At 36.3% G+C, this 18,630-nt stretch overlaps 1 protein-coding gene across 2 annotated transcripts in view; it reads right to left on the bottom strand.

The window, feature by feature from the left end:
- Nucleotides 1–18,630, bottom strand: part of LOC149544327 (acyl-CoA synthetase family protein) — a 135,464-nt gene that overhangs the window by 73,035 nt on the left and 43,799 nt on the right. For both annotated transcript variants that reach the window (XM_089798788.1, XM_089798789.1), the window contains one exon: nt 994–1,186. In XM_089798788.1, the coding sequence (XP_089654914.1) occupies nt 994–1,186 (193 nt within the window). The remainder of the gene's footprint in view (nt 1–993; nt 1,187–18,630) is intronic.

The raw sequence follows: 18,630 nt of genomic DNA, 5'->3' as shown, positions 1-18,630 counted from the left end.
TATTTGGGTGGTTAGTCAGCTTTGTTAAGGGGGTTAAAGAAGAATTGTTTGATAAGATAAGATAATGATATTAATGTCCAACAAAAGACGACAAAAGGGTCTACAGGACTAGAGTGTTACATCAATGAGGCTGGCAACAGCAGGAGCACCAACGGTGTCCGAAAACAAATGCATACAACAGAACAAGAAGAAGAAAAGAACAGAGAGAGGCCAAGACAAAAAACTAGGAGTCCTTTCTAGGCAGAAAGAAATCAATCACAGAAGGATATGCCTGCCGAAGGGTAGAAGCTTTGCTCTGTCTATGAGAACTTGTAGAGGAGTGTTGCTGCTGCAAATAGCCGGTGCGGGATCTGACAGATCTGGCAGATCTGGAATGACCGGAGGAGCTGGTAGAGCGAGACAACCTTTTCACACCATGCAGAGGAGATAATGGTGTGAAAAAGGCAGTTTGGGTGGTTGGTCAGCTTCGTTTCATGCTTGACATTCTCATGTATTTATTCCATTTTCCATTAGTAGCATATTCATCATTGAATGCCTCTAGATACTCTAATTAAAACCCATATACATGAGAGAAAATCATTTGGGATTGAGGATGTTCGTCACAATCGTTGCTGGCCCATATTTAACCCTAACTCAGTGTATATAGTAGTCAAAAGAAAATTACTCGAGTGACCAGCTTCTTTTTAACTTTTAAGATTTAAAAAATATAAAACTTTTCCTCTTTCAGTGTTAACAATTTCATATCCTAGTACATGCTATAAGAAATATAATTGTTCCCCTAACAACTTGTTCTATAAAAAAGGATAAATATTGCAGACAATATAAACAAAAAGCAACAATATCCTGTCAATGTCGTCAGAATAATAAATAAAAGCCCTTAAAGCTTTGAAATCATTTCATGAATGTGTTTATGTACTACAGACAAACACATTGAAGCTGGGGGCCCAAAAGGATTTTAAATGTACTACTTCAAACAAAGAAACAGCAACTAACCTAACAGACGAGTTACGGCTTTGATCTACAACCTCTTCTTCCTTCACAGATATATTTAGCAACTTCACAGGAAAATATTTCTCCTTTGAGAACTTTTTATAGGTTGTAGATGACGATGGCAGTTGGAGTTTGAAAGAGGTCATTGATGTAGCTACTCTCAGAAGTGCATCCATTAGCAATGAGGAAAGATCACCTGTAATATTACACAAACCAAACATTAAATAAATAAACAGCTATTTAGAAAAGCCATTAATGGAAACAGAGGTTTCATAAATGAACAGTGTAAGAGAAAGAAGATAAAAGTTACAAGACGATTTAATACCAAAAAACCTCAGCCCATTTAAGATTCCTGAAAAATTAACGTAAAAAGGAATGACAATTGAAAATTTCTTATCACTATTAAATTTTAATTGGAAAACTTTAACCATTTTAAAATAAGGCACAAGGATATATGAATAACAGAACAGCTATACATCAATATATTGCCAGAAAAATAATACAAGGATGAAACCCCCATTACTTGACTCGAATTTCCTTATACACCAATCAAACATAAATGCTGTGACATCTCCAATCAGAGATATTTAACTTAGAATGCTCAAATTATATTATTTATCATTAACGTTATTTATTTGAAATGCATAATGCTGTAACTTGAGTCTAAATCAGTTTAACCCTAGAACACATCTCAGTTCAAAGATGAAACCATTTTAAGTATTTCTTATTGTTGTGTTAAAGTGTAAACAAAACAATAAATTGTACTTTAAGTGCATTCATTATTTTGGTTATCGTGCACCTGAGAAAACAAAAAAAATTGTGAATGGAAGAATAGATGTATAAAATTTGAATAGCATGAAAATTTATGCACAACTTAAACAATAAGACAGATAAGGGAAAGACAAGTACAAAAAAATTATTAAAGTTTGTGAGCCCTAATACAGTAATCAGATCTTTTCAACTTAAACTTACGGCTACATCAAGGCTACAAAGTAGATAATGAGCACCAATTATATGGAAATACCACTGATTAAACCCTCCCATCAGTTTCACAAAGCCTATAGACTACTCTATGGTTTCCTATTGTTCACTTCCAACAACGTAATGCATATGATATTATGAAGTCTCACAATAAAGATAAATGAAAAGAGACTTTAGGCCACATTATCAACAAGATGATATCAATTTGGAAATATTCATTTAACAATAAGTGTATAAATGGGACACTTCCATAGCTTCCTAGAGCTTAATTGTCTCTTCAGAGTTTGGATTACAGCATCTCCCTTTCACTTGCTATCCACCATAATGTTGTTGAATGATATGTGCTAAAAGGGTAAACCATTAGAGCTTTCATGGAAAAGATCCATCTTCAAATCTCCAGGAAACATGGTACATGATTAAATATACAAATTTGAATGTTGAGTTGGGCAAGCCATAATTTAAAAATGCAGACTTGGCATGGACTTGCAGCCCAACATTTTGATTTGGACTAAAGACTCGGCACGAACTTGGAAAAAAAACACAGCAAAGAAAACAGTGTAATGGTACCCAGAAAAACAGAAATCAATGCATTTAGGCTAAGTTGCCTGTTCAGATTCGAGATTGAAATTCATCCAAAAAGTTTTTGGGTCGGGTTTGGGTTCATTTTGGGTTCATCCATATGTAGACATAAACATAAACATAAACATAAACATATGCATATGCATATGCAGCAGCGAATAAACTCATACAGCACTGTACTAATACTAAAGCAACATAGAGGGCGAGTGAGTAACCGAGTTGGTGTGAAGGCGAGTCACGAGTCGCGAGGCATAGTGTTAGGTTAAAGATCTCGGTGCTACGCATCAACCATTGTTTGAATTCTTTTTTGAGCTCTGCAACTAGATGACCCCATCCTGCAGCCATGGAAGGAAATGTATACCTCATGCAAGCCAGATTACAGTGGAGCGAACAAGGATTACTAGCCTTAAAACAAGAGAGCACAGAAACCACAAGTCGGGCACAATAAGTTTTGCAAGGTGGCAACATGGCAGAGGCAAGAGGCCCACATGAATCCACACAACTTCCAAAGGAAACCTCCCTATCTCAAAGAACCTTGCATGCACATTAGAGTCAGTGTCCTAATTGGGGTTTTGCAAACAAAAGATCAAAGAAATCCTTTAGCTTTAGGCTAATAGAACATAAGTTTTGGAAGCCTAGATTTTAATTGAAACCATGAATGGCGTGTCTCAGTAGTGGACCTAAAGGAGAGACCCTTTTTTTCAAATGGAGTGGCCCATGGCCAACTCTAAAATTGATTATAGATTTAGTAATGGCGCAATGGGGAGAAGGGCACATCATTAAAACCCTCCCTAATGGGTTTTATTTGGTCATTTATAATCTTCCTTTTGACAAAGCCAGAATCCTGGCTTGTACATGAAGAAGGGAAAAGGATTCTTCATCAAGGACTCAGCACTAAATTTCAATCCTAAAATCACAGAGATGGAAGGGGTTCTAATCTAGCTCAGGCTTTATAACCTACCTCATGAATATTAGAACGAAGTGAGTCTTAGATTTATTAGTAATAAGTTGGGTACCTATGTAAGGATGGACCAAGTGGTTGAGTCTAAAGACTACAACATGTATGCTAGAATATGCATTCTTTGGCTTGCAGCCCACACTATTCCACAAATGATAGAGTTGATAACCAAGGGCAATGTTTGGAATCAACCAATGGAAGTGGAAGACGCATTACACTCCTGCAAACATTGCAATGATGTTCATCTGGATGATGAATGCCCAAGAAATCATGTGGAAAAAGACAAAGGTCGAGCATTTGTGATCCTACAAAACAACATTATGGAAAAAGGGGTTTCTTTATGGAATAAAGACCTTGCTTTCCTCAGTTACATGGAGTCTCATAGCCCACTTCATTATGATCATTGGGACAAGAAGGATCGAACATGCCTAGATAACTGGCAAAGTGCAGGGCTTTGGGGCAACAGTCATGATTTTTAGAATATTGAAATTATGAACGCTGGAGAAAATCCTCCCCTAATTGATGCATAGATAGGCCCATTTGCTCAGGAATATGTAGACTCATCTCCTAAAGGCTTTACGTTGTTTCAAGAGGGAGACTTTGGTGATCAAACCTTTTCCTGAATGGAGCTCAAACAAGAATCTCAGGGGTTCTGAAACACTTGGCTCACAAGATAGTCAATTCGGGTTGGGATGGGCCCAAGTCGATTTTCTCACATGTACACAGCTCCCAAGTGATGGTCGGTCTACGCAGGATCAATGTCAAGTTAAATCCAAAAATATATCTAAGGGACATTCTAATTTTGGGGTCGGCAAGGACTATAGCTTAAGCCTGTTGTCGAAGAACATGTCTAGTTCAATCTTCAAGGACATTCAAATGTAAACAATTTAGAAGATGCCCCCACCTAAACTCTAGAGGGGACAGTGAGTGAGACCGAAATCAATGATGACCCTTCACAAGATGATTGGGAAGTGGACGACTCTTTAGGATGCGATCCTCTACTGGTTGTGGAAGCAAAAAGGAACATTTGTCAAACCTCCTCTCAAAAACTCAAATGCAAAGGGGGGGGGAGGACAACACCAAAGCTAAACTAGAGGTTGCCTGTTGCATTGTGGGACAAACCAAACTTAGATTGGGAAAGAAGTACAACTCCTTATCCCAGAGATGATGAAGATCTTCTCGTGGAATGTCATAGGTTGCAATGCCCCTAACAAAATTCGTTTGATCAAGTGATCCCTTGATCAAACAACTCCAGAGATTTTTCTAAAACAAGAATCTAAATTAAGCAAGACAAATGTGCTTAGATTTAGCAAGCTTTTTAGTCTTCGGAAGTATTCCTTTGTTGATGCACAAAGCGCCTCAGGGGGATTGGTTTTGATTTGGTACCCAGATGTGGTGGCAATTTCAGCGTTGGCTTTTGGTGGGACATGGCAGTTAGTTAAGGTTTACTCAAAACAACTTAATTGTGGTTTTGATTTGTTGAACGTTTACAGTCCGACTAGTGCAAATTGGTTGCAACATCTATGGGAACAGATCTTGTAGACCCTTATTCAATTTCATGCAAATCATTTAATTGTTGGTGGTGACTTCAATTTAATCCTACACCCGGAAGACAAACTGAGGGGTCGAGGGTGGGAAAGCTCGAAACAAAGGAATTCTCAGAACTTTGTTTCCAATAACAACATGCATGAGATACACTTTCAATCTGGAGAGTTCACGTGGACCAATAGGAGGCGGGGTTTCTCCAACATTGCAGAAAAAATGGATAGGTTCTTCATAGTAGGAAACTAGGCGCAACTACCTTAGGACCTCACAATTGACATTCTACCATTAACAAGATTGGATCATTATCCAATAAGTCTATAGATTCAAGAAGGCATTACCACAGATGGATGCCCTTCAAATTTTAGAAGATGTGGTTTCGGGTTCTTGATTTCAAGCAGTTGATTATGGATTGGTGGAACTTTGCTCCAAACTGGGAAGTTACAAGGCTTTTAAATTCTTTAAAACATTGCAATTTCTAAAAGAGAATCTCAAACAATGGAATAGAGTAGTCTTTAAAAACATCTTTGTAAAGGAAAGAATAGAGCAAGAACCTACTGGTGTAAATGCGAAAGTAATAAAGGAAGGCAAGACTTGCATTGATTTTGATAATGATAAAAAAACTCAACGAAGAATATTCAGAACTTTTGCAAAAGAAAGAGACTTTTTGGAGATAAAAGTCTAGGGAAACATGGTTGCAAAAGGGTGACAGGAATGCAAAATTCTTCGACAACTCAGTTAAAGCAAGATAGGCAATGAATAAAATCTACTCTATTTAGGATGGGGCGGAAACTCTTTTCACAGATGCTAGATTGATCAATAATGGGTTAGGTTCTTCAATGAGGGTTTTCGAGTAGAGGTGGCTGGTTTTCAAGATCCAAAAAGCATCTTGGGTCTAGTTGCCCCTTGTGTAAGTGATGATCATAATCATCTTTTGATGGAGAAGGTATCTTTAAAGGAAGTTGAAAAAGCTATTTTCAGCATGGGAAGTGATAAAGCTCTAGAGCTTAAGGGGTTTCAAGCCCTATGTTTTCAGAAGTTATGGCCCTCTTTAGCTCAAAAACTCTGGGAGGTGCTGGAGAAAACTAGATTAGGGGTTTTATTCATAAAGACTTAAATAATACATTTCTAGCTTTGATTCCTAAAAAGAAGGAAACACAGACCTTTGATGACTTCAGGCCTATAGTTTTATGTAACACCATGTATAAAACAACTTCTAAAGCCATAGCAAATAGGCTCAAATCAGTGTTGCGTTCTGTTATCTCAAAGGAACAAAGTGGGTTTGCCCCATACAGATCCATTTTTGAAGGCATAACAGTGGCACATTAAACTATTCATTTAGTACAGCAATCAAGGACAGAAAGAATGATGGTAAAGTTGGATATTAAGAAGGCCTGTGATGAGGTTAACAGAGGTTATTTGTTGGTGGTGCTACAAAAATTGGGTTTTCATCCAAAATGGATTGGTTGGATTGAGGCATGCATCAATGCACCAAGATTCTCAATCTTAATTGGTGGCAATTTTCAAGGTTTTTTTGAAGGGTCTAATGGCATTAGACAAGGAGATCCCCTATCCCCATTTTTGTTCATCATAATGGCATAAGCTTTGGCAAGGCTGATTTCTCACAAGCGCAATGCAAGGAAACAGAAAGGCATTAAAGTTGCTCTAAATATGGAACAAATTGTGTACCTTCAATGTTGTTGATGATACAATACTCTTTGGGGTCTCTTCTCTCAGGGAGGCGAGAACGATGAAGAAAACCTCGGATGCTTAAAGCAATATTGCAAGACAAAAAAATCAACTGGGACATAAAGCTGCGATTTTCTTCTTTCATACTACTACAGAAAAATAGAGGGAAATTTGCAAGATTTTAGGTATGCAATTCAGCAAATTACCTGGTAACTACCATGGGACTCCCTTGTTTGGTGGAGCAATTAAATCCTCTCATGGAAAAATCTTGTAATTGTTTTGATAGGATCGAGAGCTGGAAAAGCATATGGTTATCCTAAGCTGGGATAATTTTGATGCTGAAATATGCTATTTCAGCTATTCCAATTTACTCTATGATGTGTTTTGAAATTCCAAAAAAGATTCTAAATCAAATTGATCAGAAAATGAGGCAGTTCTACTGGAATGGAGCTCAGGAACAAGACAAGATGCCCTTGCTAGCATAGGAAAAAGTATGTACTAGCAAAAAAGCAAGTGGTGAAGGGTTGCGAAGATGGAATCTTTTGAATGAAGCTCTAGGAGCTAAATTGATCTGGAGCATTTACACTCAACCCTCACAACTATGGGTGAGGATCTTAAAATCCAAATACTTAGCCAAACAATGCCAATCGAATACTGACAAACAACAATCCTCCTAGAGGCTTAGCTATTTGGAACTTTCTGATTTCTTGTAGACAAGTTATAATAGAGCATCTATCCTGGCAAGTAGGTAATGGGATTTTGCTTCCTTCTAGGAGGACTCCTAGAATGGGTATGAAAACATTCTTGATAATGTAGAGTGGACACCAGTGAAGAGTTGGTGTAAAACCAATTGGGGTGACAAGTTAGCTTACTATTCAAAGGTCCATGAAGATGGCACAGGTAGGCATAGGGTTTGAAAAAATCCAAGGGACCTAAGCTCCTGAACAAATCCAAGCTAAACTTAGTCAACTCCTAGATTCAAGGCCAGTCCAATGGAATGACAATTTAGATAAAATCATCTGGGTTGCGTCCAAGAATGGTTCTTATTCAGTAAAGTTAGGATCCTTTCTATTGGATAATGTAGTGAAGATTCAAGACTGGCCTACACATCTGTTCTGGGGCAGATAGTGTCTTCCAAAAGCATGATCTTTCACTTGGTTAGCCTTTAGAGGTAGAATTTTGATGGATGAGCGAAGAAGCAGGTTGGGTTTCCAAGGCCCCTCAAAGTATCTCTTATGCAAGGAAGCAATTGAAACGCTCGATCATTAGTTAATTACCTGTAAGACAGCCCAAACCTATTGGTCAATGCTTCATTCTAAACTACAATGGTTAAGTCCAATGCAGAACTCTCAAACAACATTTTCAGGCATGGCCATGTGCACCAAAAAAAGCCTCGCTACACTATGCCTGGAACTTAAGTCCTTCAATCATGAAATGGAAATTATGGAAGAACGCAATAGAAGAATATTCCAAGGGAAATCAGAGACTGTGGAAAGACTTTTGGGCAGAATTAATCAGGCCATCCAGGAAACTACCAGTGCAACTATGACAAGTTTTGGTACAAACTCGACCTTGTTTACTCGAACAAATCAAAGATTGTAGAAGGCTTGGTCAAGTACGAAAATCAGGCAGAATGGGTCAAGTGAGGTTGATCTCACTCTTCTTCCTAAGAATTTAGTAGTTTGGGACACCTCTAGTGGGGTGGCGGAAATGTAACTTTGATGGAGCTTCTAAAGGGAATCCAAGGTCATCAGGGGTTGGCTTTATTATTAGGGATACCAATGGAGATCTAATTGGTCTAGGGAGAAAAAGGCTCTAGGATGTGACAAACAATGTGATTGAAGATGAGGCAGCCTTGTTGTCGATAAAAGTCTCTAAGAAACTAGGAGCGACAAAAATACATGTAGAAGTGGACTCCTTAATCATTATTAAGGCCATTAACAAAGGATCTTTCGAGGCCTAGCATCTTCAGAGTTATATTTCAAACACAATGCAAGAATTAGCTTCACTAGAAGACTTCAAAGACTTGCACATTAAAAGAGAAGGTAATAAGGAAGCAGACAGAATGTCAAATTGGGCCTTATCTTTAAAGGTTGACGAAGTCAAGATTGATAACTTTCAAGGTATAGACCTACTTATTGGGGAGGAATTTACTAATAATCAATAAAAGAGGAAAAAAGTACGATTTTTTTTTTTTTTGGTGTGTGCCATAGTAAATGTGGGGATAGTGATTCATCATTACTCAAGTATAGTCGCTCGAGAGTCATTTTTATGGAATTTTGTGAGGAATTCAATTTCCACAAGCATGTGGCGAATCTAGAGTTCAAAGCACAATGGAAAACTTTGAGCAAGCTAAAAAACAAAGGTGGGGTATGTTGTTCTCTTTCGAACATGAACATTTGAAAGAAGTGATTGAAGTGATTTTAGGAGAGATGTTTTTCAAAGTGAATAATCATTACAAGACAAACATGGATATTTATTCAATAATCATGGCATGGGGTTTGCAGCTGGGCAACTCTAAACCCAAAGTTATGTTTGTAATGGAGAGGCTAGTGCCGGTGAAATAAAGGGTTGGCATGAAGGAAATCTTGCATTAATCCATCCCAAAGGTAGGTGTGTTGTTGAGGAACAATGACCCAAGCATTTAGAAAGCAGAAGTATCAATGCTAACTCCATTTTTGTAGAGGTTCTTAGAGCACCAATGCCATGAGAGGTCTAAACAAGCTCAAGTTGGGTGGTACCTTCTCAAATTGTTAGTAATGGGACATGTCTATGATGAGGACATCAACATTTTAAAAGCAATGGTCAATTGGGGTGCGGTGATGAAACAGGTTTGGTGATGATCTTACTAAAAAGGGCACAAGACCCTTGAACCCAAAGGCTTGATGAAGCATGGCTAGAGTGGAGGGTTGATGCAACCATGGACAAGAGAATATGTGGAATTATGCCACATGCCCTAAAAGAAGAAAGGTAAGTGTGGAGTACATGCTCTATTTTCCTTGCACGTACAAGATAAAAGTAAATGTATGTCCGAGTTTTTTGAAAAGATTTTCACAAAACAAGGCAGTATGTTTTTAAATCTCTTGTAAGAGGTGTTGATTTTGTCTGTGTTAGTAAACAGATTTGTCCTCTCGAAAACAACTTCACAATCGACTCTTGAATGCACAAATGAGAAGACAAATGTAACTAATAGTTGAGTCACTTGCAGTTGTATGTGCAAATGCCCTCTGAGTTTTATTATGAAGGCTCAGCTCCCTTCTTCAAATTTACAATAAATGAAAGAACTTGGTATGTCTTTAACCAGAAGACACGAAGGTATACTAACATCCATCCATTAATGAGGAATGAATGCAATTATCAGATTTATGGTGAGATAATGGGAGAAAGATCAACAGACGACCAAAGGACCACTTATTGGGTCTTTCATGTTACAAAAAGGGAATAGAAAGAATCAAACATATTATTTCGCAAAAGACAACAGCACAGGACTGTATTTGAAACAAGATAGAAAAGGCCATAGGATCTTGCTCAATCAGAAAAATATATATTCAGACCTTAGGATTTGACATACAAATATTCCTTTCCATTTTAAAAACATAACAAAATAACTATAAAATTATTTTGTCCCTGCTATTACAATCAGATGGAGAAAATAAAAGAAAGCAACTCTCTACATTCCCCTGTTACATTCAAAAAGTATTATTCTTCCCTTCCTCCTACAGCTACAGAACTACAGAACTGAAAAAGAAGAACCCTCTTCCACTCTAAGGTCTTCCAATAAATAACATTTCCAAGTTGTTATTCACTGGTAACCCTTTTTGTGGAGGAAAATATAATTAATTAGAATGATACAAGTCTTCTTTTGTCATCAAAACTGGTGCAGGGCCATACCTCTATCATATTTTATATTGACGGGTGTATGTGACATTTGTCTCTACCCTATAATTTGAATATTAGATACTTCAAACTAAGCCCTTCATTCTGATATATATCATCTTCATAATTATCAAGATCAAAAAGCAAACTCAGAATGACATATAGCTCTAGTTGGATAAGTGGCATATATCGGCTTCTCTATACCTGTCAATTATCCTTGAGTTAGGTTCACCAAGGAGGATGGAAATTCAGAATGCTCTCATACCCAAGCATTTCATGAATCGATCTCCAATTTTATTGCTACTATTATACTGACAGGTCATTCAATGATTTCAATGGAGGTCTTTGAAATCGAGCCACATCCTTTACAAAGCCGAACAAATTCATCCTTCCCGATTTTGCATTTTATCATGTCTGCTTCACAGGCTACAAGAGATATGAAGATGAACTATATCAAACCTACCTTGTCATGTGGCTTGCTTTCAAACATCTCCTCAACAAGTGCACTCATGGAGACTTCACTAATTCATGCCGAGAGGGGATATGGAGTGCGGTTCTAAATTCTTACACAATGATGCTAATGGTTCAAACAAGAAAAGGTTGGAATTCTCGGTCTATCTTTCTAATCAAGAAATGTCTCTGCTAATTGTTCACTTCTCAAATGATGACTATTGTTACTCCTTATTTGTATTGACAGAGGACCGATTGTTTGAGTTCCCAACCTTCTGGGAATTTAGGAATGTCCAACCTTCTAGGTGTTATCACTCACCCTATGCTCTTAGCACCCCATGAACCTGACGCAATTTGTGCCCATTCTCTTCAACTTTGACTCTATTGCTGCGTGCAAACCGGCATTGTGTCGAACCGATTTACTACCACAACAAATATCATCAGGAGGGTTGAGGCTTTGATGCACACCAGTGTGTATGAGATAATAAGCACAATAACGAAACTAATATGCTTGTATCACTCCATAATATCCACGTCACCATGTTTCGTTGCTAATATCTATATCATGACGAAAACCATCTTATTCGTGGCCACAATACCACTAAAACATATTGTGTCCTCCATGCAACAATGTGAATCATCATTGATCATTTGTCATCGGTATGAGCATTTAGCAATCATTTTACACTTAGTGAGAATCCTGACCATAGGCTTGCTTCCCTATATGTCTACACTCAATACTTTGGGGCCCCTATTTAATGTTATATATCGTGTCTTAAATCATGGAAATGCAAATATATATCATGGTCATCATTGAGATTGCACAAGAATTTGATATGTGATAACAAACAGTTTTCAAACTATTTCTACCCAGAATTCATGCTACTTGTATACCCATTTTAAACCTCTGTCCATTGCCTCCACATCGCTTCCAATCTATGGTTAAATTGACGAGACTTAGGGATCTCGGTAAGGGAATACCAATCAGCCAATGCTAATGAGGGGTCCCAAGAATGATTAGGCACCAACGATTTTGCATCAAAAGAAAACTTCATTATATTCCAACCTATCTTGCTTCCTTCATATTCATGATTTGTTGAAATTCAACCATCAATACTTCCTAAGAACTCATGCTCCATGCTATGTCAGCAACCTCTTTCGATTTAACAACACAACATAGAGTTATTGGCTTAATGTGAATCCATCAGGATTTAATTCAGAAGTTCAACTACTAGCACCAATGAACATGTAGACAATACATATGAAAAGCTTACCATGTGATGAGGTTAAGAACGTGGCCTCCAATATGTGTTTCTTGGGTTTACCCTCTTTGTTTATTGCTACTATGTCACCGGTTGAGACCATTTAATTTTTGCCGGTCTCACTGCACAAACTATTTTATGAATGGCATATCAATTATGGTCATTGATATAGATACAACCCAATACCTGTGCACAATGTTCCTTTTATCATCTAATATTGTGTTCCTTCTTGTTCCCTTCCAAATGAAATCTTTATGCCAAAGATGGTCTTTTTCTTTATTGGGACTCATACTATATTTTTATTTTTAGTATTGAGAAACTCCACTATTTGTGTACATCTCATTATGAATCCACCTATGAAAGACTACTGCACTTGGAACCATAATATTTGGCATCTTCCCATTAACCTTAGATGATGGTTGTGGACCCAGTAATCTAGTGCATATATGCTTGGGTTTTAAAGAATCTTCATTTCCAAATTATGGAACATAGAATCTACAATTTCGAACTTGAACCATTGTTTATGTAACTTTTGAGCCATCGAACCTCTAAGTTTGCATGCTTTTGAATTAGTAAATTTGCATCTCGGGCCTCAACCACTATTTTTGCATGTAGAATATTTGATCGATCTTTGAACCTTAGATTTTAAACCTTGACTCTCTGAATTTGCAAGCCCAATTTTGAACTTTGAACTTGAACCTGAACTTTGAGGTTTAAGTTCAACATAACTTCAGAACGCTATCTTCTTCACAAATCATAGTCTACAAAACCATCATTAGCAATAAATACCAACAAGAAACTAAGGCGATTTCCCCATAGGACGAATTTACAAAGTTTGAAAACTCAGTGCAAAAGTATGTTAACAATCTAGACAACTACACTTTGTGGAAGTTTTTTCTGTTGAAATTTGAATTGGGGAAAAGCACACTCTAGATGCATCAACACTTGTTTTTTTAAAGCCAGTCCCTAGTTTTGAGGAAGGGGAAGTTGGTTCGAGACTTAGATACAATGAGATGTTTAAAGGTGATCCCAAGAGAGAGCATGAGCATTTTGGAAATGCAATTGAGGGATGGTGAAAACAGTTTGTTGATAAGCATTATGTCGAAGCAACAATTGTCTTGCTGTTGGAAGTATTAGAATATTATACTGTTTCTTTGATGGTTGTCTTAGTTAGTCTTTAGTTTATTAGGTAGTTTCTATTTCCATCTTTAGTTCAAGATTGTTTCTTTTAGAAACATTCTCATTTTAAATCTACATAAGGAGCTTTCATATCCTTTGTTTAATACAATCACAACAACATTGATTTACCATAACATGGTATCAGAGTAGGTTGATGGGGTTTTATAAAATTTGGCAGATTTTTAAGAAAACTTTAAGCCTTTTTTGTTCTAAAATATTTTTCCAAAATTTTCCTTTTCAATTTTTAGAAATAAAAATCGTTAGAGGTATTTTATGAAACTTTTGTGGTTAGTCTTCGAGGAATTTTGCTAGAAATTGCAAGGCTGGTTAAGGGTTTTAATCCCACAATTTCTTGGTTGCAGCAAAAGTCTCTAATTTTTTAGGGTCGCATGTTTGTTGAATGTGCTGGCATATTGTTTGCATGTGCTGGTTTACCATGCAAAGTCTTATATTTACGCCCTTCAAAAATGAAGATGGGTTTTCATGAATTTTTTCCTTCAAAAAAATTATGATGGGTTTCTATAATTTTTCCTTAAAATTTTTGTTTCTATAATTTTCAAAATTCTGTAGGATTCCTTGGTGGGTTTATGATTGTTTCCTCAAAAATTATTTGTTGGGTTTTACCATTTTTCCTCAAAAACAAAATTTTGTATTCTATTATCCGTGTCTAGGATTCATTTTAGTTTTGATTGATTTTTCACCTCAAAAATCATGTTGGGTTTTGATCAATTTTTCTCCTCAAAATTTGTGTTGGGTTTTTGCCGATTTTTCTCCTCAAAAATCATGGATTTTTGGAATTTGTTTTGGAGCATCATGCTCACTTGCAAAGTTTGGAGGGTTTGTCAATTTTTCCTCAACATCGTGCTAGCTATTCTCAGTGTTTGTCTTTGTCTCCAGAGAAAAGAGGCTTCATTATCCAAAATCGGGTTGGATATTTTGTGATGATTTCTGATCAGATGTTTCGTTGACTTTGAGAGGGTTTGTGGCAAACTCATTTCAGTGACAGAATCAGGGGCAAACTCTTGTCTCTTGTTGCAAAACATTTTGAAGGGGGAACCTTTCTTTATTCTGTTATAGCCGAATTTTGGCTTCTTGGTCATTAACACTGTGTAGATCTAGGGAGGGTCTGAACAACAGAAAAATATTTTGTAGAATTTGTGTCCAAAAGACTTCAGTCACACAATGACCATTAAGGGAGGGTATTAGAATATTATAATGTTTCTTTAATGGTCATCTTAGTTAATCTTTAGTTTATTAGGTAGTTTCTATTGTCCTCTTTAGTTCACGATTGTTTCTTTTAGAAATAGTGTCTTTCTAAATCTATATAAGGAACTTTCATCTCCTTTGTTTATACAACCACAACATTGATTTAACATAACAAGAAGCATTGTGTGGGGCTTGAATTTCGTGGTGGATCATAGCTTCAGATTACATGTTGAATGTAGCTTTTAGCTTGTGGATGGGCTTCTAGTTTTTTGTTGGAAAGTAACTGCTAAATGTACCTCATAAAATACTTTCAAGGTTATGCAATGTACCTTTTCTTTTAAGTATGAAAAAATTCAAAACTATTACCGAGAAAAATATATATTAAAACAACATAGCAAAATACACTACCACACATCAATGTTTTAGTCCAAAAGACATAAGAAAATGCCAAAATACACCACCATATCAATATTTCAATTCAAAAGACAATAATATTGTTAAAGTATAGCTTTGTCGGATATCAATATTGAAATTGTGTTTTTAATATTCGTGTTTACTTTTGCATATAATATATTTGTTGTGTGTGTGTGTGTGTGTGTGTATCCCGATGCAAATACAGATTGATGCAAATTAATTAATGACCGACTGATCTCATGCTTTGACCAAATTGGGGAAACCATCGATGTTTCAAATAAGAGATGTGACTATTGAGTCACGCCCGATAGACATGACTCATGATCACTCTTACATATTTATATTATTTCCTTTGCTGATCCTTGGCCATCGAACACACAAATTAAAACAGTCTTCAGGTGCCAATTCAGCGATTGAAATCTTCCTCGTTCTGCCATTTAGTAATATGAATTGATCAGTAAAATACTGATCCATATTACAGTGCTATTATCTTTTGTAAAGGATACAAATCGATATCATATTTTGTAATCCAAATCAGAAATCTTACTATAGCACAAAATAATATTATTATATAAAGACAAAGGAATATTTGTCAGATTTAAATCAGAAATGTATTTTCGATAACAGTCTGAAAACACTAACATGATATCAAAGCAGGCTTAAAGAGCGATCCCAAATCAGACTTTCATCAAATTCTCTAGAAACATTATGAGAATCTCGTATTCTTCAAAATGGTGAACGGCATGAGACTAGAAGACAGGCTTAAGGGTGATTCAGACTTTGCGGGTTGGAAACTACGAATGAAATTAAATTGAAAGAAAATGGTTTAAATAAATTCATTGAGAAATCTGAACCACCACCCAAAGGAAATGATGGATTGGAAAAATGGGAAAGTGACAACAACAAGGCTATGAAGCTAATTGTGGATGGCATAAAAACCCACTTACTTCCAATCATTTCAGAACTAGACACTACACATGAGATGTAAAAGCCCTTGAAAATATGTTTGAGATCAATAATGTTGTTTGAATTATCATATTAAGACACAAAATTTCAAATATTAAGATGAATAAAGGAGAGACAATTTCCTCATATTTTATGAGAATAACTGAGTTTAAAAAATCTACTTTCTACAATAGGACATATCTATGATGGAAAGGAGTTAACAATAATGGCTCTAAAAGGTCTTCCACCATCGTGGGATACCTTCAGACAAGGGGTGTGCTCTTGTACCAAATTTCCTAAATTTGAAAGACTCAAAGCTGATTGTGTACAAGAAGAGTGTATGCAAATAGCCCAAGGCCTAAATATATCTCCGTCAAAAGAGACGTACAAGTTCTCTCTACACAAGTAAATAAGAAGAGAAAACAAAAGTTCAAAGGAAAGAGGAACCAACCAGACTTCTCCAAAATGCAATGTTTTAGATGCGATATTTTTGGTCATCCAGCATCTAAATGTCCTGATAGACTTAAGCAACCAGCATCATTTGCAACTATCCAAAACACGAATGAAAATTCTGAAAATAAAGCTTTCTATTCAGCCCTCTCCAGTGAAGCATCAAACAGAGCAAGTACTTGGGTAATTAATAGTGGAGCTTCTCGACATATTACTGGTTTCAAAGAACAATTAGATTCAATCAAAGATTATGTTGATGAAGTAACTATTGGAGATGACACCAGCCAGTCAAAGAAATAGGGACAAGTAATATAAATCTGAAATCAGGAATCTCAATTGAACTCACTAAGGTACTATATGTACCAAGTATAATAGGAAACTTGGTCTCCATATCTGCCCTTGAAGATGAAGGATAAAAAATCACATTTATGGAGGGAAAAGTCTTCACTTGGCCTAAGAACTCAAATATCAAAAATGTTCACAAAATTGGTTTCAGACATATGGATGTCTTTACCAACCAAACTCTCTCTTTTTCATGATTCTCTAAAAGAAAACGAAATCTGGCACAGGAGACTAGGACATCTTCATTTCCGAGGATTGCCCTCTTTAGAGAAAATGGTAACTATATTGCCAAAACTTTAGCCTAACCATGAAGGAACCTGTAAAGGTTGTGCCCTAGGGAGGAACATTAAAACCACATTTCACAATAGTTAAAGTAAAACCAAACAAGTTCTAGAACTTATTCAATCTGATTTATGCGGATCCATGTCAATTCATTCTCTTGGGGTTTCTTATACTACATCATATTTGTGGATGATTTCTCTAGAAAAACTTGGATTTATTTTTTAAAATGTAAAGAGTCTGAAGAACTCTTAACAAAATTTAAAGCTCTTGTAGAAAAGCTATCTAGGAAGAAAATAAAAGTTTTTAGGACTGATAATGGTAAAGAGTACATTTCAAATATCTTTATAAATTATTTTAAAATTGTCGGGATCAAAAGGGAGCGTTTTGTTCCCTACAATCCTCAACAAAATGGAATAGCAGAGAGAAAGAATAGAACTATAGTTGAAGTTGTTAAAGTCATGCTTCATGATCAAAATCTTGAAACTTTTCTTTGGGGAGAAGCTTCCAACACTACTGTTTTCATACAAAAGAGATATCCACACTCTCACCTTGAACTCAAGACCCCTGAAGAAGCATTTCCCAGGAAGAAACCTGATCTTAAACAATTAAAATATTTGGATGCCCTGTCTACGTTCACATTCGTAAGGAGAAGAAAACAAAACTAGATCCTTTAGGAAAAAGGGGAATCTTCATAGGATACAGTGAAACTTCTAAAGCTTATCGTATCTATATCCCCAAACAGAGAAACACTAAACTAAGTCAAGATGTAATATTTGATGAAGATATAGCCTTCAAAAGATCTAAGGATGAGAATGAATCAAATTCAAAAGAGACACTAGAAGAACCAATCCTTGACAATGAAAGGAAGACCCTAATGGAGGAAGATAACTCTGCAGAACCTATGGACCTTACCCACACTTTTCAGGAGAAGAAAAGACCACTATGGGCCGGAAAACTAATTGAAGAAAATAATTCCATCCCTTTTGAATTCATTAGGTAAAGAAAATGTCCGAACATATTTTCTAGTTACATTCCATTGATGAGTGAAATATCCAAATTTGAACCATCTGATGTAAAAGAAGCAAAGAAACATTAAAAATAGAAAGATGCTATGACAAAAGAATACAATTCCATCCTTAAGAATGATGTTTGGGATATAGTTCCTAGACCTAAAAACAAATTGGTTGTCTCCTCCAAATGATTGTTTAAAATTAAACACGCCACAAATGGAAGTATCGACAAATACAAAGCTAGGTTTGTAGCAAGAGGATTCTCTCAAAAGGAAGGAACAGACTATGAGGAAACTTTTGCCCCAGTAGCCAGATATACCTCAGTAAGGACAATTATAGCCATTGTTGCATCCAAGGGATGGAAAATTCATCAAATGGATGTAAAGACTACATTTTTGAATGGTGTTATAGAAGAGGAAGTTTATCTTGAACAACCCGAAGGATTTGTAGTAAACAATAAACAATCTCATGGATA

This window comes from Cupressus sempervirens, chromosome 8 (genome assembly GCF_028749045.1).
Source record: "Cupressus sempervirens isolate cs-2001-9-10 chromosome 8, ASM2874904v1, whole genome shotgun sequence".
Lineage (NCBI taxonomy): Eukaryota > Viridiplantae > Streptophyta > Pinopsida > Cupressales > Cupressaceae > Cupressus > Cupressus sempervirens.
Note: the sequence above shows the minus strand (reverse complement) of the source record. Positions and strands in the feature narration are given on the sequence as shown.